The 20,409-nt window shown below is 40.2% G+C and overlaps 3 protein-coding genes across 3 annotated transcripts in view; 1 reads left to right on the forward strand and 2 right to left on the reverse strand.

The window, feature by feature from the left end:
* Window positions 1-12,521, forward strand: part of DCX-EMAP (Doublecortin-domain-containing echinoderm-microtubule-associated protein) — a 55,056-nt gene extending 42,535 nt beyond the window's left edge. The window contains exons 5-14 of the mRNA XM_017163915.2: window positions 664-858; window positions 8,769-8,885; window positions 9,142-9,530; window positions 9,593-9,742; window positions 9,816-9,987; window positions 10,053-10,148; window positions 10,222-10,620; window positions 10,677-11,094; window positions 11,159-11,555; window positions 11,613-12,521. Coding sequence (XP_017019404.2) covers window positions 664-858; window positions 8,769-8,885; window positions 9,142-9,530; window positions 9,593-9,742; window positions 9,816-9,987; window positions 10,053-10,148; window positions 10,222-10,620; window positions 10,677-11,094; window positions 11,159-11,555; window positions 11,613-11,766 — 2,487 coding nt within the window. The 3' untranslated portion in view covers window positions 11,767-12,521. The remainder of the gene's footprint in view (window positions 1-663; window positions 859-8,768; window positions 8,886-9,141; window positions 9,531-9,592; window positions 9,743-9,815; window positions 9,988-10,052; window positions 10,149-10,221; window positions 10,621-10,676; window positions 11,095-11,158; window positions 11,556-11,612) is intronic.
* A 3,290-nt stretch (window positions 12,522-15,811) lies between these two features.
* mRpL39 (mitochondrial ribosomal protein L39) overlaps window positions 15,812-20,409 on the reverse strand; it is a 53,753-nt gene continuing 49,155 nt past the window's right edge. Inside the window, exon 5 of the mRNA XM_070285005.1 lies at window positions 15,812-15,932. Within this exon, the coding sequence (XP_070141106.1) occupies window positions 15,858-15,932 (75 nt within the window). The 3' untranslated portion in view covers window positions 15,812-15,857. The remainder of the gene's footprint in view (window positions 15,933-20,409) is intronic.
* On the reverse strand, window positions 17,169-17,671 carry LOC108072686 (uncharacterized). The gene has a single exon (XM_017163924.3). The coding sequence runs from the start codon at window positions 17,633-17,635 to the stop codon at window positions 17,399-17,401; it is 237 nt and encodes a 78-aa protein (XP_017019413.1). The 5' UTR covers window positions 17,636-17,671; the 3' UTR covers window positions 17,169-17,398.

A 20,409-nucleotide genomic window follows, 5' to 3' on the forward strand; every position in this document is an offset into this window, starting at 1 on the left:
CTTCGAGCCAAAATAGTGTGGGCTTTGGATAAGTTCAAACAGAGGAGGAGGAGGAAAAACCGATTTTCCCCTACCCTGAACATTCAAAGCCAGATTCGGTTGATTTTGGCACTCGGTGCGTGGTCAGTTTGGGTGCGTGTCCACACGTCCACATTCACATCTACTTTTCCATGACTATTGCTAGGTCAAGCCATGGGTCCCGTGCGTGCTGCAAAACAATTTAATTAATTCCAGATTTGCGCGGAATTTTTCATGAAAGCCGCGATGCCAGCAATCTGTAAATGGCATATACATACGCACCGTATATATCGAGGGGTTTAAGGGGGGATGTACACTGGACAGTGATGACAGGTATCTGGAGGGTATAACCTCTTAAAGTATAAGTTTTGTATATATTCAAGGAGTATAAAATGTTGAATTTGGGCCTCTGCTTACTCGGATTTATATAAAGGAACATATATATATTTTTATATTTTCTTATATATTTTTATATTACAGGTAATAAAGCCTCACCTCCTCCATCACTGGTGGCAGGGCAACTATTCAATACCAAAAATGCAGCCATTTGCACGTACTTTTACTATTTATTTGTTTCTCACCTCCATTTTCTCTCTCTCTTTCTCTCTCTCTCTCTCTTTGCTTTTCCGTACATTTTCCGGACAGCCTGCCAGTTACGGCAAGAAGAACGGGATGTGGTATGCATCGCCTGGAAATCAGGGATGGGGCTCCAAGCCCGCCAGTCGGAAGCCCTCAATAATGGAAGCGGATTTGGGCACATTATCGACCACATCAGGCTCGATAAAGCGCAGCGCCGGCCGTGTGATACGCATCATCAATAATTTGGATCATTCGGTGCAGGTGAGTCTCATGAATGCCCGGGAATTTTAACCCATTTCCCCGTTGTTCGTTTCGATTTTCATGCGATATTTATTGTTTCGGTTCAACCCCCCACTGCAACAGTCGACGTCATCAACAATGCACAAAAATATTTTGAGAGGGAGCTGCGGAAAATGCACCTCTCGTTCCGCAAATTTTCCCCATCGATTGCGGGCATTTTCGCTATTTTCGCAATTTCGTTTGTATTTGTGCCCGGGCAGCGATGCGTTGTGCAAATGTTTTAATTGCCGCGATTAAAGCGCGCATCGGTCTGCAATATTTATGTAAATTTATGTTTGACTATTGCATTAGAGCCACCGGCTGGCCGTTCGAACGGTCGAGCGGGCCTACAAAGTTTATTGAAATTTATGCAAAGTGCTCGATGAAATACGCCAGAGCCGAGGACAAATACTTTGAGTAAATATAAAAAATGTGCTTAAATATTTAAGAGGAATATTGCAAAGAGCTCTGTGTAAACATATATGGTAGACACATATCTATGTGGCTGCTGTGGAGCCACCTGACCTCGCGAAATGCATTTTTGTTCAAGGTTTACTTTTCCGCTTCGCTTGTGGGAGTATAAAAAATACAACAAAAACAAACTGGTAGCTGAGAGCCAAACCGATTCGCTTTTATTTGTATAAATATTTGCCATCAATATTTTATGGTCAGCAGAGTTTATTTTCATTTTTTTCGCCACTGCAGCAGCCCCATGACCCGACGACACTGACTTAACTGTCATTAAAGGATCCAGCGCATAAATAATTTGACAATTTATTTTCCCCAATCCCCGGCGGAATAAAACCACTTTGATGTGTTTTTCAGCGCTTGAATTCTTGGATCGACCCTTGGGGGCCATCATTAGTTGCGGTTGCCATTTTTCAAATGAGTGTTTTTTTTCGCTCATTTCACTTTGTACTCTATTATAATTTACATTTTATTTATTCATTTTCTATTAAAATGTCCCAAGTGCAGTGATTAAAGTTTTATGATGGCTTTGCCCATAAAAAATCCATTCATTTTGACATTTCGCCCGAAAGTCCGCAATTAACCTTTGCCTACTTTTCGGGGGCTGCAATCATATGGAAAATCAATTGTCTGCAATTTGTATTTTATCGTATGCAGTCGGTACGGTTCGGTTCGGTTCGGACCGGGCCAACAGCCAGTCAGCCAGCCAGTAGCAACAAAATTGAAGCCACGGTCAATTTGGTAATTTCCGCTGACATACAAAAACCAAAAGAGTAAAAAATGGCGAATGGAATCGCATGAAACAAAGGATAAGTGGGGAAATCGAAACTATGAATGCTCTGTATTTACTATATATTTTTTTTTAGATTTTTACAAATCAATTAACAACCCATTTTTAATGTTTTTATTTACCTTTCTTAATTGGTTATACTTCAAGGCAGAAATAATATCAATTTAACTCCTTTTTTTCATTTTTAAAGCTCTAAAAATTAGCAACCATATACTAAATATTAGCAGTACTTATCAAACTTATCCTCAACTTTATAAAACCCCTTCTTGGCAAGGGCATAATGGCCTGAAGCCTGGCAAAAACTTTGCAGTCAGGTGTATGGCCCCATAACTCTTTCCCTGCGACCCCCCTCCTGCAGTCGTAATTTATGTTATTATTACGAAAATGCCTTTAAAATATGAATTGGCTTCGGCACTATAAACGGGGCTGCAACTTTCGCCCACCTGACCGTTGTCGTAGTAACGGTTTATGGTAATTTTCCTAAGTGCAAGTAACATTCCTCTGCAGCTCTCTTTTATTTTTTATTGTTTTGTTTTTGTGTTTTTTTTGCCGGTCGTGTCGGGGCATTCGTGCAGTTTTATGAATCAAAAGTACATTTTACGTCGTGGGCGTTTCAACGCCTTTCAGCACGTGGGCTGCAGCCTTGGCCAAGGCCAACACCTGATCGGGCCAATTAGGGGGCGGACCTTGGCTCGGTTCAGAGTGGATGTTGGCTAGCCCAAAATCGAATCGAATCTCATTAATGGCTGCCAAGACACAGCCAAGACAAAGGCGCGTGGAAAGCCCCCACAAAAACAATAGGCAGTCGTTTTTCCAACGCTTTTCCTTCGCTTTTCCCCCTCTTACAAGACACACTTAATGGAGTTTGCAATGCAAATTTGACCAAAGTACAACCGACAACAAAAGCGAAAGAGGAAATTGTAGAAGTCGTTGTTGTCGGACTCCACCATTGACCAAGGCCAAGGACATGGCGCGCCAACAACAAAGTCGTCTTGGCACAAAATATATGGTATATATGTATGTAGTATATAGACACGGGTGCTTTGTACTCCAATATGGAAAACACCAAAAGTACAGAGTGCTGGCGCCAATAGCTTTATGGGAAGATACTATTGCAACTCCCCAAAGGAAAAGAAGTGTGAATAGTTTAGAGCATTTTATGATTTATTAAAAATATATATTTATGCTTAAAATACTTCTTGAAGTTCTTAATTTATGTTAAATATTATATAAATTATAATTTAATATTCATTCAAGGATTTCCCCTACTCCCAAGCTAATTGCATGACAAACCACTTCTTCAAAAATACAACCTCATGGCCTTGAGTAAGGGAAACATGTTAGGTTTTCCCCAAAAAATTTACACATAATTTTTCCCTAATCTGTTGACACTGTTCACCTTTTTTCCACCCGCCGCCAATGCCTCCCCCACCTTGGGTTCGTCTGGGACTTTGTCTGTGTCTCGTGGCCTCTGTCTACGTGGCCTGCCATGTTTGTGTTTATTTGTTTTGTTTGTGTCTGGGCGACACATCCACACCTACGTCTACATCAACATCTACATCAGCATCAACATCAACAGCAACGTCTATATCTTGTATCGCTGTGTATCTGTAACTACACCAAGTGGCTCTGGTGGGTAATGCAATTGAAAGCCACAATAAATGGCCCTGCATAATGGCATGCTACTCAATATCGGCGGTAGTTTCGCTCCATCTACATGGCATATATATCACCCGATATATACACTATATAGTATGTGCTTTCGGCACACTGAAGTGCAACGTGTCGCATTGCATTCTGTTTTGCTGTTTGTTGACTTTTTCAACTTGCAGCTTACGTGTTTGACGTAATAGGCGAAACGTTGGGCATTCTTCTATAACTTGTGTGTTTATGAACACATACAAGTGCAGGTACACTATGAAAAAATGTTTAAAAAATTAGAGGAACCAGTTAGATATTAAGTTCTATATTTTTAGCCTTGCAGGGTATTCTAATCTTAGTCAGAAGTCTGCAAATCAGTGAAGGAGTCATTTCCAACCCCATAAACCATATACATATATTCTTGATCAGCATCAACAGGGGAGTCAATCTAGCCATGTCGGAAAGAAAATAAAATTTTGTAATTTTTTCCAAAATTTCAAAATTTGATAAGGGGTTACATCGTTAAAATTTTCAAAAATTGACCAAAATTTTAATTTCTTAAAAATTTAAATGTAGTATGCAGATTTGTTGGACTACTAAAAACTAGCAGAGAAAAGCTTTCCGCATTGAATTTAATGCTTTTTTGACTAAGTTATGATATTTTTTGGCTTTGAAAGGGTATTCCTTCTTTTTTAGTTATAGTAAGTAATTAGTATTTGGCTTAGTGATGCATTTTTGACATAGTTCAAGCATAGCTGCCTTTCTTAATTTCTCTTAAATTTTGTAATAAAAAATCCCATTAAATACTTTTCTTTCTGTGCACTTATGCAGTATTCATATCGGTTCAATTTTTTCATAACGTATACGCCACAGGGGCATCGAGCAATGGACCCTGGGAAAGAGCGGCGAGGAAGAACGGCAACAAAGGCACCAGCCTCACCTGGCACGCTCTCTTCCCATATCCCCGTTGTCCTTTCATATGTGTGTACTTTCGTTGAAGGCAAACAGAAAAAGGCAGAGAATATGTAAGCATGCTGGGAGCCAAAAAAAAAAAAAGAATGCAAACAAAATAAGACTCGGAATGGTTTCAGTTGCCATAGTCCAGGAATACGCTCTACGAACTTAATATGAGGATGATCCTAAAGGATACGAATTGTGAGGCCTGGCAAGGGAATTTTTAATAAATAAAGGAAAGGAAATATGTCATAGGATATAGGTAGTAATTTCTTAGTGCCTTTCTTTAAAGGTGATACAAAAATCAAAATAAAATTCCTATTGATTTTATAAACAATTTTAACTTGAAATATTCCAATCTTTTCATTTAAATTCTAACTGTATTTAATAAGTTTCATAGGCTCAAAAATAGTTCTTCAAAGTACAACAAATATTTGAATTATTACCTGAAAATCTGACCTAAATAAAATAACTTGCTTTTATAAAAACGAAAGTCAATGTTTGATGTATAAAAAAACAATTAAAATGCATTTTCTTAGGCCTTTGTAAACGTCCTAGTTAAATCTCGACGTACCGCACTTCAATCGCTTTCGGTTCTCGTGTTTTTCATTTAAATTACTTGTGTTCCCTTTATGCAACTCTAGGAACGTTGACGACAATAAGGACGACAGCAAACGGTCCTGCAGTTTAACGTCTTTTGTTTTATGCATGTTGGTGTTTTATTGGAATTCCATAGTGAGTTGTCCGTGTGTGCGTGTGTGTTTGGCTCAGGAGGAGTTGCCGCAATACGAAAATATTTGGGAAATTTGCATGGTTTTGACGTCACCAAGATTAAATCAACCATGCAAACGGCCGAGCGAGCGAGCGAGCGGGCAAGCGAACGAACGATTGAATGCCTGAAAAACCGGCACAGAGGTTTTCCCTCCAGACGAGTAGAAATGCTGACAATTTAAATCACACAGACAGACGACTGGGACTGGGATATGTGTAGGGAAAATGGAGGTCCTGGCCATTTCCTTCCGGCAGCTGTTTGCCGGCCACGCTGGCCTTCCTCCACGCCCAGCACACCCTCGAATTTCCCTTACATTTCCACAGTTTCCACCTGCTACCGCATACGAAAAGTGCACGTAATTGGCTTAACAAACGCCATTTGTTTGGGGCCACGTGATTGCAGCTGGCAGCGTAGCCGATAATGTAATTATTTGCTCACATAATTATATTTGTTTATAGTCCATGTCCGATGACCATATTGCCTCATCGAGGCGTCTTCAGAATGGCTCCCATGTGCATGGCTTTCAGTGTGTGTGAGTGAGTCTCAATGGGTGTGTGTGGGAGGACATATTCGTGCATAATTTATGGCATAGACATCGACAGCCCTGCAGCAGCAGCAGAAGTTAGGGTCCAAAATGCATTGCACTAAATTATTAAAAGCATCTTTTCAGCCTCTGGTCCTGTCAATTAATTTTCCAGTAAATTAAGTGACAGTCGATTGCCGAAAGAAAAGTTAGGAAAAGTTTACCCCATCTGCTGGCTGTGGATATTGAGTGGCAAATGGGGTAACAATTTGCCTAATGGACATTTGATGCTATTTTTAATTTAAGGCAACTTTAAAGTGCTTCGAGATTATTATTTATGGTTTACATTTTCTGGGAAAGAGGAGAAAATAACTTAATATTCTCTATTCTATTTTTAAAAGCTTTTTCTGAAAGCTAATATATTTTTGTAAAAATTAAAAAAAAGTCTTAACGTACAGCTCTAACTTCTTAATATCAATCTAAACACTTTCTAATTTTTTTGATTTCTTTTGGTTACTTTAATAAATTGTCAAAAATATAAGTTGTTTCTCTAAAGGTTTTCTTTTTATACACAAAACCAAGCTTATCGAAATACCCCTGCAGGCCTTGAATTTTCTCCATTTATTTGATGAAAGGCGAAACTCTTCCATCACCATTTGAATTTGAAAACATTTTGGCCGGACAATTGTGTCGCAGGTGTTACGCTTTGATAAACCATAAATAAATTGTGATAAATAGAGGCACACAGTCCATGGGGTCGGGTCCGTTTCAAATCGGTCGACACCTGAACCAGTCCACCTAACGACCCATAAAAGACATGCGTTTCGGTAGTCGAAATGGACGTCACTGTAAATCAAATGGCTAACCATAAAAAAGGGGGTCAGCAGCAAAAGGCTAGAGTAGTCGGAAAATGTTTGATAAAGCTTTTTAAAAAATTGACGTTTGCTTCTATTTAAAAAGATTAAAAAGGATTTCACTTAACATTCAAACAAGCCAGGCAAGATTTTTTAATAAATAAACGAGAACTACTTTTATTATTTTAATTGATTATAGAAAACTATAGGAAGCGAGTAACTTAGTTTAAAAATGAGTTTAAATATCTTGAAGTAATTTGGAATTCCTAAAAATCATTGGTATAATTTTTTAAATAATATATTTTCTGCTGAAAAACTGAAGTGGCAACGCAGTCATAAACTGTCAACACAACTTCCCCTAACACAGATATGTAGTTCCCGGCCTACTTCGATGATAATTATAATTGATTCAAAAAAATTCAACGAAAATAAAGTTGTTATAACCGGTCAGGCCTAACAAAAAGTCAAATTTCAAACTTTTCCCCCCGAAAACTTCCAAATGAGCTGGATAAATTCGCGGCTTTTGGGGAGGTAAAAAGTTGGAACCTGGCATTTATACTCGGATGGCGTTCCTTTTTTTTCTCTGTTTGCCAACAATCAGTCGGATGGCTGGGATGTGCGGGGAAAACCACTCAACGCGGACATAAAACCATTAAACGGACGCCTTTTCCGAAGCCAAACTAAATACATAAATTAAACCGAGCTTGGCCAGACAACGGCGAAAGTTTATCGCTGTCGCTGTCGCTTGGTCTTGGTCCAGGTCCAGGTCCAGGTCCTCATCCTGGTAAGCGTCCCTTTTTGCCAAATAAAACTTGGATGGCAGCTGCTTTAATTTTATGCGAGTCCCGGAATAGGGAAACGATGATGGAGAGAGAGATCCTGCCAGAAGTGGAGAGACAAATTCTTCTTTAACACGCGTGAATAACTGTTATCAAGGCCCTGAAGGTCATTAAAACTCAAGTATTCCACTTGAAAAATAAGCAGCGAAAGCAGAAAAGCCAAAGTCAAGCGCCACCCAGTGAATGCAACAAAGCGTGGCCTTCATTGTGGGTGGCGGGTGGTAGCTTCTGGGCTGTGGGTTGTGCGTGGGGTGCACCCAATTATGAGCGCAAAAGCTCGAGTGCAACAACAATAACAATATCAACAATGAGGCAAAACCAAACAATGAAGCTGCACAGCCAGGAAAATTGTGTGCCAAGTTGGATTTAATCAATTTAAAAATTCAATAAAATTTCACAGAGGAAAGGTTAGTTTAAATATATTTTATAAAGTTTCTAATTAATATTCTCTCTATTCTTTTGTATACATTTCTGTATTTTCCGCTTAAATACTTCTTTAAAATGTATATATTTATAACATTACCCCACTTTGCGAGTATCTTTTACTCAAAGAAAGGAATCTAACTTATTTTGGGAGTATCTTGGAGTAAAAGCAACCTCTCTAATTTATTTTTCTCCGAGTGCCAGCCACAAATAAAATGTATTAAGCATTAAAAGAAAACGCAAACTGGGTCACAGACTCGATTTGTGGGACGCGCGCGTCAAAGGAAAGTGGACGCGGACTTGGGATGTGGATGTGGCCGAGGATGCGGCGAGGACGCAAGGCGACGACAACATATAATTATAAGCATTACTCGAGGAAACGGGGTGTTTTTTTTTTGCGGGAGGGGATTTGGCGGTTGGCGGGCCTCTCGAAACGGAAGTTGCGTGCCATGACTAAATTTTTGACCGCAGGTCAAGCAAAATGTGTTGAAAGGCAGCACTCCGACCCCGGCCCTAGTACACGTGTACTATATACGTTCAGACTAATTACCCGACCAGATTTAACACGTGATTCTACGCATATACAAATCTATATACTCATGCCATGCTTTTTGCCTTCTTTACCCAGTGTCGCGTTTTGCTAAACCTACGCACCTCGCAGCCATTCGAGGAAGTGCTCGAGGATTTGGGTCAAGTGCTGAAAATTAACGGAGCAAAGAAAATGTACACAGGCACTGGCCAGGAGGTAAGTAGCACTATATGTTTGGATTCAAGTCCCGCGACCTTGACACGGCCTAATAACTTAATAAAGACCTAGGCCCCCATACGACCTAAGGTGACCCGCAAAATGATTTGACAAATTGTGGCCACCAACCCCTCCTTGGTGCGTGGCAAAAAAACCCAAATTGGTCATCTAATGTAGAGTTTTTTAGCCCTAGAAAAGTCTGTGATATATATAGATTAGATTTTGTAAACATTTAAATCTTTTGCTTCCCCTACAGGTCCGCAGTTTCTCTCAACTGCGTAACGAGTTCGCCGATGTGGACACCTTCTATCTGGCCACAGGCACAGCCTTAATAGCCGGCTCACCCATTCGACGCTCTCGCTCCCGCCCCTCGGTGGTGGCCGCTGCACCTATACTGCCCACGGATGAGCTGCCCAAGGTGCCGCTGCGTGGTGCCAGGCCGAGGAGCAAGAGCCGACCCAGGATCTTGTATGCGCCGGAAAGCGAGATCCTGCGGCCGAATGGGGAGTACACCATGCTGGATATTATGAAGGAGGAGCCCACCAAGGTAACCATAAGGGGACTAAGGCGTACCTTCTATCCGCCCGTACACCATGCACCGGCGGACAATTCCCCGCCGGATAAAAAGCTGCAGCTACAATGGGTGTAAGTGGGGGGTCTTTAATATATCTTAAAAGATTTTTTTAACTGGTTATTGATGTCCTTAGCCATGGCTATCGCGGCATAGATGCGCGACGCAATCTGTGGGTGCTGCCCTCTGGGGAACTGCTTTACTATGTGGCCGCTGTGGCCGTGCTCTTTGATCGGGATGAAGAGGCCCAGAGACACTACACGGGACACACCGAGGACATTATGTGGTGAGTTTTTAATACATACAAGAATTTATAGAAAAGTATTACTATATTAATTCATTTTCTCTGTAACATCAAGCATGGATGTACATCCCTCTCGAGAGCTGGTGGCCTCTGGTCAGAAGGCTGGCCGGGATCGCAAGTCGCAGGCCCACGTTCGCATCTGGAGCACCGAGTCCCTGCAGACGCTATATGTCTTTGGAATGGGAGAGCTGGACAGCGGGGTGACCGCCGTGGCCTTCTCGCAACTAGTAAGTGATGTCCCAGAAACACTAATCCCATTCAGGGAGTAACGTAACGTAACATTCCCTTACAGAACGGAGGCAGCTACATACTGGCCGTGGACAGTGGGCGTGAGAGCATTCTGTCCGTGTGGCAGTGGCAGTGGGGTCACCTGCTGGGCAAAGTGGCCGTAAGTCCGACTAATCCCCCCTTGCCTGCTGCTGCCCCACTTGAGAGTATAATCCCGCTTTGCTCAATTACAGACCCTGCAGGAGGGCCTTTCGGGGGCGGCATTCCATCCGCTGGACGACAACCTCATTATTACCCACGGACGGGGGCACTTGGCCTTCTGGCATCGGCGCAAGGATGGGTTCTTCGAACGCACGGACATCGTGAAGCAGCCATCGCGTTCTCATGTCACCAGCGTGCAGTTCGAACCGGATGGAGATGTGATCACGGCGGACTCGGATGGCTTCATTACCATTTACTCGGTAGACTCGGACGGGGCCTACTTTGTACGCACAGAGTTTGAGGCGCACAACAAGGGCATCGGATGCCTGATCATGCTGGGCGAGGGCACACTACTCTCTGGTGGTGAAAAGGATCGCAAGATTGCCGCCTGGGATTCCCTGCAAAACTACAAGAAGATTGCCGATACCAAGGTGAGATCATCTCTGGAAATATCTTTACTCCACTAACTCCTCTTTTTGCTTACCAGCTCCCTGAGGCCGCCGGCGGCGTTCGCACCATCTACCCCCAGCGTCCGGGCCGAAATGATGGCAACATCTATGTGGGCACAACGCGTAACAATATCCTGGAGGGCTCACTGCAGCGCCGCTTCACCCAGGTGGTCTTTGGCCATGGGCGGCAGCTGTGGGGCCTGGCCGCCCATCCGGATGACGAACTGTACGCCACCGCTGGCCATGACAAGCATGTGGCCCTGTGGCGGAAGAACAAGCTCATCTGGACCATCCAGACGGGCTACGAGTGCGTGGCCCTGGCCTTCCATCCCTTCGGCACTCTGGCCGCGGGCAGCACCGAGGGTCACCTGCTGGTCATCAACTGCGAGAACGGAGCCGTGATGCTGACGCTCCGGGTCTGTGGCTCGCCACTCAACTGTGTGGCCTACAACCAGGGTGAGCTTACATTTAATTAATAATTTACTATTATAGAATTTAAAATTAAATTATTATTTAATAGTTGGCGACATGATCGCCATGGGCTCGCAGAATGGCAGCATTTACTTGTTCCGCGTCTCGCGCGATGGCTTCTCCTACAAGAAGGTGAACAAGATTAGGGGCTCCCAGCCGCTGACCCACCTGGACTGGAGCATGGATGGCAACTTTGTGCAGACGGTGACGGTGGACTTTGATTTGCTCTTTTGGGACGCCAAGTCACTGTCCCCAGAGCGAAGTCCCATTGCCATGAAGGATGTGAAGTGGCTGACCAACAACTGCACTGTGGGCTTCCTGGTGGCAGGACAATGGAGTAACCGCTACTATAGCAGCGCCAATACCATCGTGGCCACCTGCAGCCGCTCGGCAGCTCACGATATGCTGGCCTCCGGCGATGCCGAAGGATATCTCCGATTGTTTAGGTACCTATTTCTTCTTAGGAAATTTTTGGTAAAGATTAATAATATATTTATTCACAGATACCCCGCCATATCCCCGCGGGCCGAGTTCCACGAAATGAAGGTCTACTCCGGCATGCTGGCCTGCGTCCGCTTTTTATGCGGCGACCACACGCTCATCACCGTGGGCGGCACAGACGCGTCCCTGATGGTGTGGGACATCGTCGAGGAATAGCTGAAATGGCCACCGTGGCACCGCACCGCCGCCCAGTACGAGGCGAGCTACTCGGATTACTGGCACCGCCGCGCCTCGAGGGTCTCATCCACGGTCCTCGACAGCGACTCGGTGGACTACCAGTGAATCCGGAGATATCCGGACTCAGACGAACAACAATTGGCCAGCGTTCCGTTCTTTTTGGTTTTAGTCCAACGAAATATTGATATTAGATAATTGCACCCTAAATACGAGAACAACAACAACAAAAATTCAACATTTTCGAAAAGGTTTTGAAAAAAAGAAAAACAAAAAAGGAAAGAAAAAATTGCACCAGCAACGAGCACCCGCAAATCGAAATCCAAAATCCAATCCCTCAGACGAAGGCTTCCACTCTGAAATTGAATCTTCCGTTCCTCCGGTCTTGCCATCCGCATTCTTCTATATATTTATATATCTCAGTTTGAGCCGACTCGAACCAACTCTCAATGCCACTGGTGGACCCAAAAACCCGTAACTCGTACAGCATCCAAGTATCTTCATCTTCCAGAACGTGGTCAGAAGAACTCTTCCCGATAAAATAACTACGAAAACGCAGCAAATCAGACAGTGAATGACAGGACACACACACATACATCTCACCCAGAATCAAGGACACGTACACGTACACGTGCAAGGATAACGAAACCCAAGTGCACTTCCAACATATATACTTATATATACATATATCGAATGTGTATTGTTATAGCAACTTTTATTATAAGCGTTGAAATAAATAAACAGTTTGAAACAAAACGAAAATTGCGGGCTTTTCACTGGGCAATCGATTAACGATTAATGTAATTGCTGTGGCAAGGCCAGAGGTCAGGCTCGTTGGTTCGTGCAATGCACACGATAAATATTTAGTTACGGCGCCACTGAGCCAAACCGACTTTTTGAAAATAGGGGTTTTTCGGCTCTTGGGTGAGGGTAAGGTCTTGAAATAAACATAATTTATGAGCATAAATAGAGAGAAATATATAGAAAGAAGTATAGAATGCAGTAGTTAATTAATGGATAAATTTTAAATACATTAAAATCTAAAAATATCTATAAATTTAAGACTGCTTTTGGTTTTCAAGATACTTTTATAGAAAATACATACGTTTTTATGAAATTTCTGAATAATCTTGTTAATAACAATGTCAAACGCATAACTAATTCTTAATTAAATATTTTGTTTGGCAACTAAATTTATAAGTTAACAAGAAAGGAATCTCACTTCGACACGCCGAAGTGTGTATACCCTTGCAGATTGCAATTGGATCACTAAACGTAGTATGCAGTTTGGTTAAGCTTAGAAAATCTAATTCAGAACCGCTTTCCGAATTCCGGATGCCGATGGCGAGACAGAGAGCGTTGGCAAGGAGGATTAGGACAAGGAGGAGTTATGAGGAGGATGCGTTTTTTTTTTTTTTTTTTTGTGTGGGATAATTTAAATAAGCTCAATAAAAGAGCATTCTAGCGGTGTCAAATGAAAGAAACATAAAATATTGCAAAATAGCTAGATGAGCATCACTGGCAGTTAATGAGATGCCATTTTGTCCCAATAATGCAATATAGCTAGATGGTATTAACCGAGATTTTATAGCCTCCCAATATAGCAATAGCTAGATGAGCATCACTGGCAGTTAGTGAGATGCCATTTTGTCCCAATAATGCAATATAGCTAGATGAGCATCACTGGCAGTTAATGAGATGCCATTTTGTCCCAATAATGCAATATAGCTAGATGGTATTAACCGAGATTTTATAGCCTCCCAATATAGCAATAGCTAGATGAGCATCACTGGCAGTTAGTGAGATGCCATTTTGTCCCAATAATGCAATATAGCTAGATGAGCATCACTGGCAGTTAATGAGATGCCATTTTGTCCCAATAATGCAATATAGGTAGATGGTATTAACCGAGATTTTATAGCCTCCCAATATAGCAATAGCTAGATGAGCATCACTGGCAGTTAGTGAGATGCCATTTTGTCCCATTAATGCAAAATAGCTAGATGCGCATCACTGGCAGTTAGTGAGATGCCATTTTGTTCCAATAATGCAAAATAGCTAGATGCGCATCACAGGCAGTTAATGAGATGCCATTTTGTCCCAATAATGCAATATAGCTAGATGAGCATCACTAGTATTAACCGAGATTTTATAGCCTCCCAATATAGCAACAGCTAGATGAGCATCACTGGCAGTTAGTGAGATGCCATTTTGTCCCAATAATGCAAAATAGCTAGATGAGCATCACTGGCAGTTAATGAGATGCCATTTTGTCCCAATAATGCAATATAGCTAGATGAGCATCACTAGTATTTACCGAGATTTTATAGCCTCCCAATATAGCAATAGCTAGATGAGCATCACTGGCAGTTAGTGAGATGCCATTTTGTCCCAATAATGCAATATAGCTAGTTGAGCATCACTGGCAGTTAATGAGATGCCATTTTGTCCCAATAATGCAATATAGCTAGATGAGCATCACTGGCAGTTAGTGAGATGCCATTTTGTCCCAATAATGCAATATAGCTAGATGAGCATCACTGGCAGTTAATGAGATGCCATTTTGTCCCAATAATGCAATATAGCTAGATGAGCATCACTGGTATTAACCGAGATTTTATAGCCTCCCAATATAGCAATAGCTAGATGAGCATCACTGGCAGTTAGTGAGATGCCATTTTGTCCCATTAATGCAAAATAGCTAGATGCGCATCACTGGCAGTTAGTGAGATGCCATTTTGTCCCAATAATGCAATATAGCTAGATGAGCATCACTAGTATTAACCGAGATTTTATAGCCTCCCAATATAGCAATAGCTAGATGAGCATCACTGGCAACTAGTGAGATGCCATTTTGTCCCAATAATGCAATATAGGTAGATGAGCATCACTGGTATTAAATGAGATTTTATAGCCTCCCAATATAGCAATAGCTAGATGAGCATCACTGGCAGTTAGTGAGATGCCATTTTGTCCCATTAATGCAAAATAGCTAGATGCGCATCACTGGCAGTTAGTGAGATGCCATTTTGTTCCAATAATGCAAAATAGCTAGATGCGCATCACTAATGCACATGAGCATCACTGCCATTATGTCCGATTTCATTGCCCCCTAATATTGAAATATAGCCAGATGAGCATCACTGATGAAGATGAGCATCACTGATGCAAGTGACCAAAATTTTTCATTCAATTTGGCCGCTTTCCAAACAGGGGTAACAGGCGAACAGAAACCAGCAGCAAGCAACTAAAAACTGGTATAAACTGTTATAAAAACTTTTGGGCAAAATTAATAATTGTTATAAACTGTTATATTTTCTTTTATGCATTTATACCTATTTGTTGCCGACAACAACAGCTTATGGCAACAACAACCTTTTTACAACAACATCCCTACAGCAGCCCATCCAAATTTCCAAAAATTTCCATGCAAATTGCCCGTTTCCCAAATTGGGGTAACAGGCGAACAAAATCAGCAGCAAGCAACTGAAAACTGGTATAAACTGTTATAAAAACTTTGGGCCACGAAAAACGTGCCAGTATGACCATATTGTAAATTTTGTCCAAGTTTCAAACCATTTAGGAGCCGGCGCAAGTTAGCGGGGACTCAAACCTTTTTGAATCCAAATTTAGGTGTTATTTTACAACTGCACCTGGGCACACTGAAACTGATCGTCGTTAAATTAAAATTCAAATTTGGCAGTTAAATTCAAATTCAAATTTGGCAGTTAAAATATTTAAAAAAATTCAGAAAAAAATTTAAAAATTCAGAAAAAAATTAGATTTGGCTTTCAACAGATTTAAATAAATGCCGCTTAAACCACACAATTTCACATTGATTTCCCTTTTTTATTGATTCAAATTTGTTTGTACCATCAATTACATTTACACATTTATAGTAGTAGTAGTAGTAGTTATAAATATTCCAATACTTTACGCCTGCTGGGCTTCAGCTAGCCCGAAGCCAAGATCCGACCACTGCCATTCGCTTGAGCTCCGCCATCCCAGCTGCTTGCTCCTCCAGCTTCACCACTGCCGATCCGATGATCATCAATCAACAATTACAATGATGACTAGGATGAACTTGTGCTTCGCGGATCGCTGTGTCGTTTGTCCTTTCCCTTGGTTTTTGGTCGGGGTGGGTGGTACTGATGAGGGATGGCGATGGCAATGACGATGGAAAGTCGGTAATTGAAATGAGAAAAACAGAAAATTAAAAACTAAAAAAGCCATAACTCTGTCAAAAATGCCTTAATTTGCATTCGGAAAGCGGTGTTATGTTAGTTTTTATAAGGTTAACAAATCTGCAAACTTAGTTAAAAATTCAAAATTTTATCAAATTTTGAGAATTTTAATGATGTAACCCCCTTATAAAATTTTAAAAAAATTTATACAAATTTTTTTTTGCCGGATATGGTCAGAAAGATGCGCCTGTTAATGCTGATCAAGAATATATATAGTTTATAGGGTCGGAAATGACTCCTTCTATGCGTAATGAGTTGGAATAATATAAAATGGCTATATCTCAAAAATGATACAAAAATATTGAAAAACAGCCAAGTTATAATTTTTTTTCTAAAAATTTATCGAACATTTGTATGGCAGCTATATGATATAGTCGTCCGATCCGGCCCGTTCCGACATATATATCAGTGAGAGTATATAGAAGACTATATGCAAAGTTTCATTCAGATAGCTTTAAAACTGAGGGACTAGTTTGCGTAGAAACAGACAGACGGACAGACAGACAGACGGACATGGCTAGATCGACTCGGCTGTTGATGCTGATCAAGAATATATATACTTTATAGGATTTATGGGGTCGGAAATGACTCCTTCACTGCATTTTAAGCTTCTGAAGCTTACCCTGCAAGGGTATAAAAATGTCTTAGATAATTAATTGATAATTTTGTTATTTTATTTGTAATTCCAACATTCTTAGCATATTCAATGGTTCAAACATAACAAGATTTGCAGTCTAAAAGTATTCTAATAAATAAAATACATATGCACTGCTGAATTTCTCAATTTTCTAAATATAAATTTTCCTTCAAAATACTTTCTAAAGCAAACGTATTAATATTATACATTTTTCTTGTCATATTTATAAGCTGAAAATTGCTTAATTCAACTTGCGATTTTATTTTGGTTTACTTTTTTTAAAACTGTTACTCATTAGAAGCCTTTAAAAACTTTACTTTGTTCCTGTTAAAAAACCTGAAAGAGTAAAATAAATAACACCATAAAGTTTTGTTTTTTTTTTTCCTCGAGGGATTTTTATTCTTAAGCTAATTTTGAACCCTAAACAAACAAACATGGAAGACAATGATTCGCTTAAAAACTAATGGAAGACAATGATTACGGCTACGATGATTACGGCTAGATTAAAGCATTATTGAAGACATTCTAGGAGCTAATTGGCTATGTACAGTTGGCGGAAGCGACGCAGTTGGACGCTTCCGAGGCACACAAGGCGGGATCAGTCTCGTGTTCTCGTCATCACAGTTGGAGTTGAAGGTTTAAAGCTGACGTGCCCATTTAATGACCTTGCAATCGGGTCACATCACAGATACTCGATGGGGTGAGGTGGGCTGAAGAGCCATCCCTGAAGAACTCAGTGCTGTAGGCTAATGATCTTGGCCTCCAGTTGCTCGTTGAGCCAGTTCTGGTGCTCCTCCTCGGTGTGGCAAGTGTGGAGGATAGGGATCGGCGTCTCCTTGGCGACCTTCGAGTTCCTGAAGATCTTCTTGAAGGACTTCAGCAGTTTCCTCATGTTGTTGGAGGCGCCGGTTAGCGAACGCTTCTCGGTCACTCCTTGGGTGTTGGCAATGAGAGCTGTCTCGGCGAACATTTTACAGGACGATTGCTGATGATCTGCTCAGATGGAAAACTGTGCTTCGAATGATGCTCTTGCTTCAGCCAGCTCGCTCTTTTATACCCTGAGCGGTGGTGGAGGGTCCTGATTCCTGCTACCTGCTTTGTGCCATCCCAAAGAGAGATGAGGGATGAGGAATGCGTCATCGCAGGTAGGGACACTTTTACCTGCAACGGATTTTCCCTCTGAACTAAACTGTAGCTGAACTTATCAAGGATGCTCTCTAAATTAATTGCAATTACTGCGGGTACTTATTCGGTTGGCTGAAACTGATTACTCTGATATATCCAACAAGATCCGAAATAAAAATAAAGAGTCACGACATGAGGCGGTTAAGATCAATAAGGGATTAGTATCCTTTTTAACAAATTACGATTACGTTTGGGTTTTTATGGATAAACATATATTTAGTTATAGAAAGTTTTTTCTTCGTATTAATCTTAAATACTTTTGTATGTTTATTTTATCAACAGTTTTTGGTTTTCTTGAATTAATATTTTGTAATAATATTTAAACCTTAGTTAACATTTATAACTAAAAAGAAAGCTAAGTATCTTTGAAAAGACGACGTTAAATTATCCTTGAAGTTTACAATTGAATGGATCTTAACTAAGCTAAAAACTTCATTAATTTCAATTGGGAAATGTTTTATATTTAATAATTTATTCAATTATACTATTAGGTTCCTAAAACCCTTGCAAAAATATAAAAAAAATACGGGAAAATATAAAAAATGTATTAAATTTTAGAAATGCTTTAAGAATTTATTACATTTTAGAAAATCTGTGGCTTAAAAATGTTTTTCTTTTACAATAATTATTCAATTCAAAATACAACTATATATTTTATGTTAAAATTTGCAGGGGTTCATTTTGATATTTTTATTATTTAATATATTTATTCATTTAATAAAAATTCATAAACGCTTACATCAAAAATTATTAAAGCAGAAAACCACATATTTTAATAAATATATTTGCTTTAAAATTATTTACTGTTTGAATTTAATAATTTAAAAATATTTTAAGGGTGAAAAGAGCTAACGAAATATAAATAAAAATATTATATCTTGAACCTAAAAACAAGCTTATTTCAAAATAAAATTAAGAGTGGCTACTTTAAATTTTTAAATTCCCCTTTTCAAGCCAATCAACCTATCCCTTATAATAATCTTCGCCCTATCTTGACTCTAATTGTTTAAAACCCCTCTAAGATATTTACTTCTTAACAGAAGACCTCCCCATATCTTATCTCGCTTTTATCATGACTCGAAAAAGGTCAAAGTCTTCGAGAAATAATTGAGCTCAAGGGCTCACAGGGAGGGAAAACCCACCACATCGGCATATCTTATGCTGTTTTCATTAAGATACCCACCCAGAAGGACTGATATCGAAATCGAATTCGTTCTAGCAATCCATGAGATACACCTTCAGTCCCGCCACACACTCGAATGGTCTTCTAATTAAGCAATTAAGTTCGAAGGATAATTAGGATGAACGTGAAAATTGCGATTTCCACCGTATCATTTTGTAGGAGTAGTTCGATTTACTTCGATTTACGCATAACCAAAACCCTCCACATTCCGCATTCGGAACTTTGTTCGCCCCGAAATGAGCGTAAAACACCAAATAGATCGTGGCGAACAGCTGAAACGAATCCTGCTGAATCCTGGTAACAGGATGCCAAAAAGCCAGAGGCCCAAGGATAAAAAAAAAAAAGGCAACTACCAATTCAATTGCATCGACTTGGAACCAATCGATTCGGGGCGATGCGGCCGACTTTTATTTCTAAGAAATAAAACGAAAAATGAATAATTGTCAAATGTCAAATGGGTTCGAATGCTAAAATCCGTGACGTGACTCGAACAGCAAGTACGGATCGTTTAAAAACAGAAGAAGTGTGCAGGATCCTTTTTGTCCCTTCGAAAAGGGCTCAGCATGGGTTGTCTGTGCGTCTGCAGTTGCATCTACACAAATACACCCCCGATCAGGATCCTCGGGCAGCATCCTGCAGGACACATTCCAATTTGCAACGCCTGAACATTCCTGTTCACAAATTTTTATTTTTCTTTCTCTATTATTTCTGGGCTCTATTTTCTTTAAGGTTCCTGCGAGTGAAAAGTCAGTTACGTGCCCGATGAATAATTGTATTTTGGCGACTTTGTCGCCAACGGCCAAAGGAAATCGATTCGTTCCAAATGTTTGCCGAAAAATGTAACCGAAGCAAAAGTTCCTTTACAAAATAAAACGAAATAAGAGTTCTTGGAACCCAAGCACGTTCTCTGTGCAAAATTGAAATTACTACGCCAATCTAAATTTGTCCTCAAATACTTAGGGATTACTTAACGAATTAATAATAGAGTTTCAGGGAATTTGGAAAGAAGAAAAGTAAGTGTAGGCTTAAGGCACTCTTCATTTTTTACCAAAGAAAATAAATAATTGTAATTGTATCTAATAATATATAGTGGCTTTATTCCAAGAGTTTATATAATTTCTGGATATATTAAAACAGGCTAAAACAGGCTTTCCTAATTTTATTTGTAAAGTCGAAAGTTACTAATTTACTTCATACAAAAAATAATACAAATACATAAATAAAAACATCTGCAAATATGCTACAAATTCCCTTAACGAAATATTATTTTTCTTAAATGTATTCCCTTTTAATAATAAATTTAGACCAATTCCCTTAGAAAAATAGATTATATTTTCCTGAAACCAAATATTTTAATGGCCTGAAATATGAAATTT

The sequence above is a fragment of the Drosophila kikkawai genome, chromosome 3L, assembly GCF_030179895.1.
Source record: "Drosophila kikkawai strain 14028-0561.14 chromosome 3L, DkikHiC1v2, whole genome shotgun sequence".
NCBI lineage: Eukaryota > Metazoa > Arthropoda > Insecta > Diptera > Drosophilidae > Drosophila > Drosophila kikkawai.

Bases quoted from the DNA above. Each gene is read 5' to 3' on its own strand.
- LOC108072686 (XM_017163924.3), bottom strand. From the start codon at position 17,635: ATGTTCGCCGAGACAGCTCTCATTGCCAACACCCAAGGAGTGACCGAG.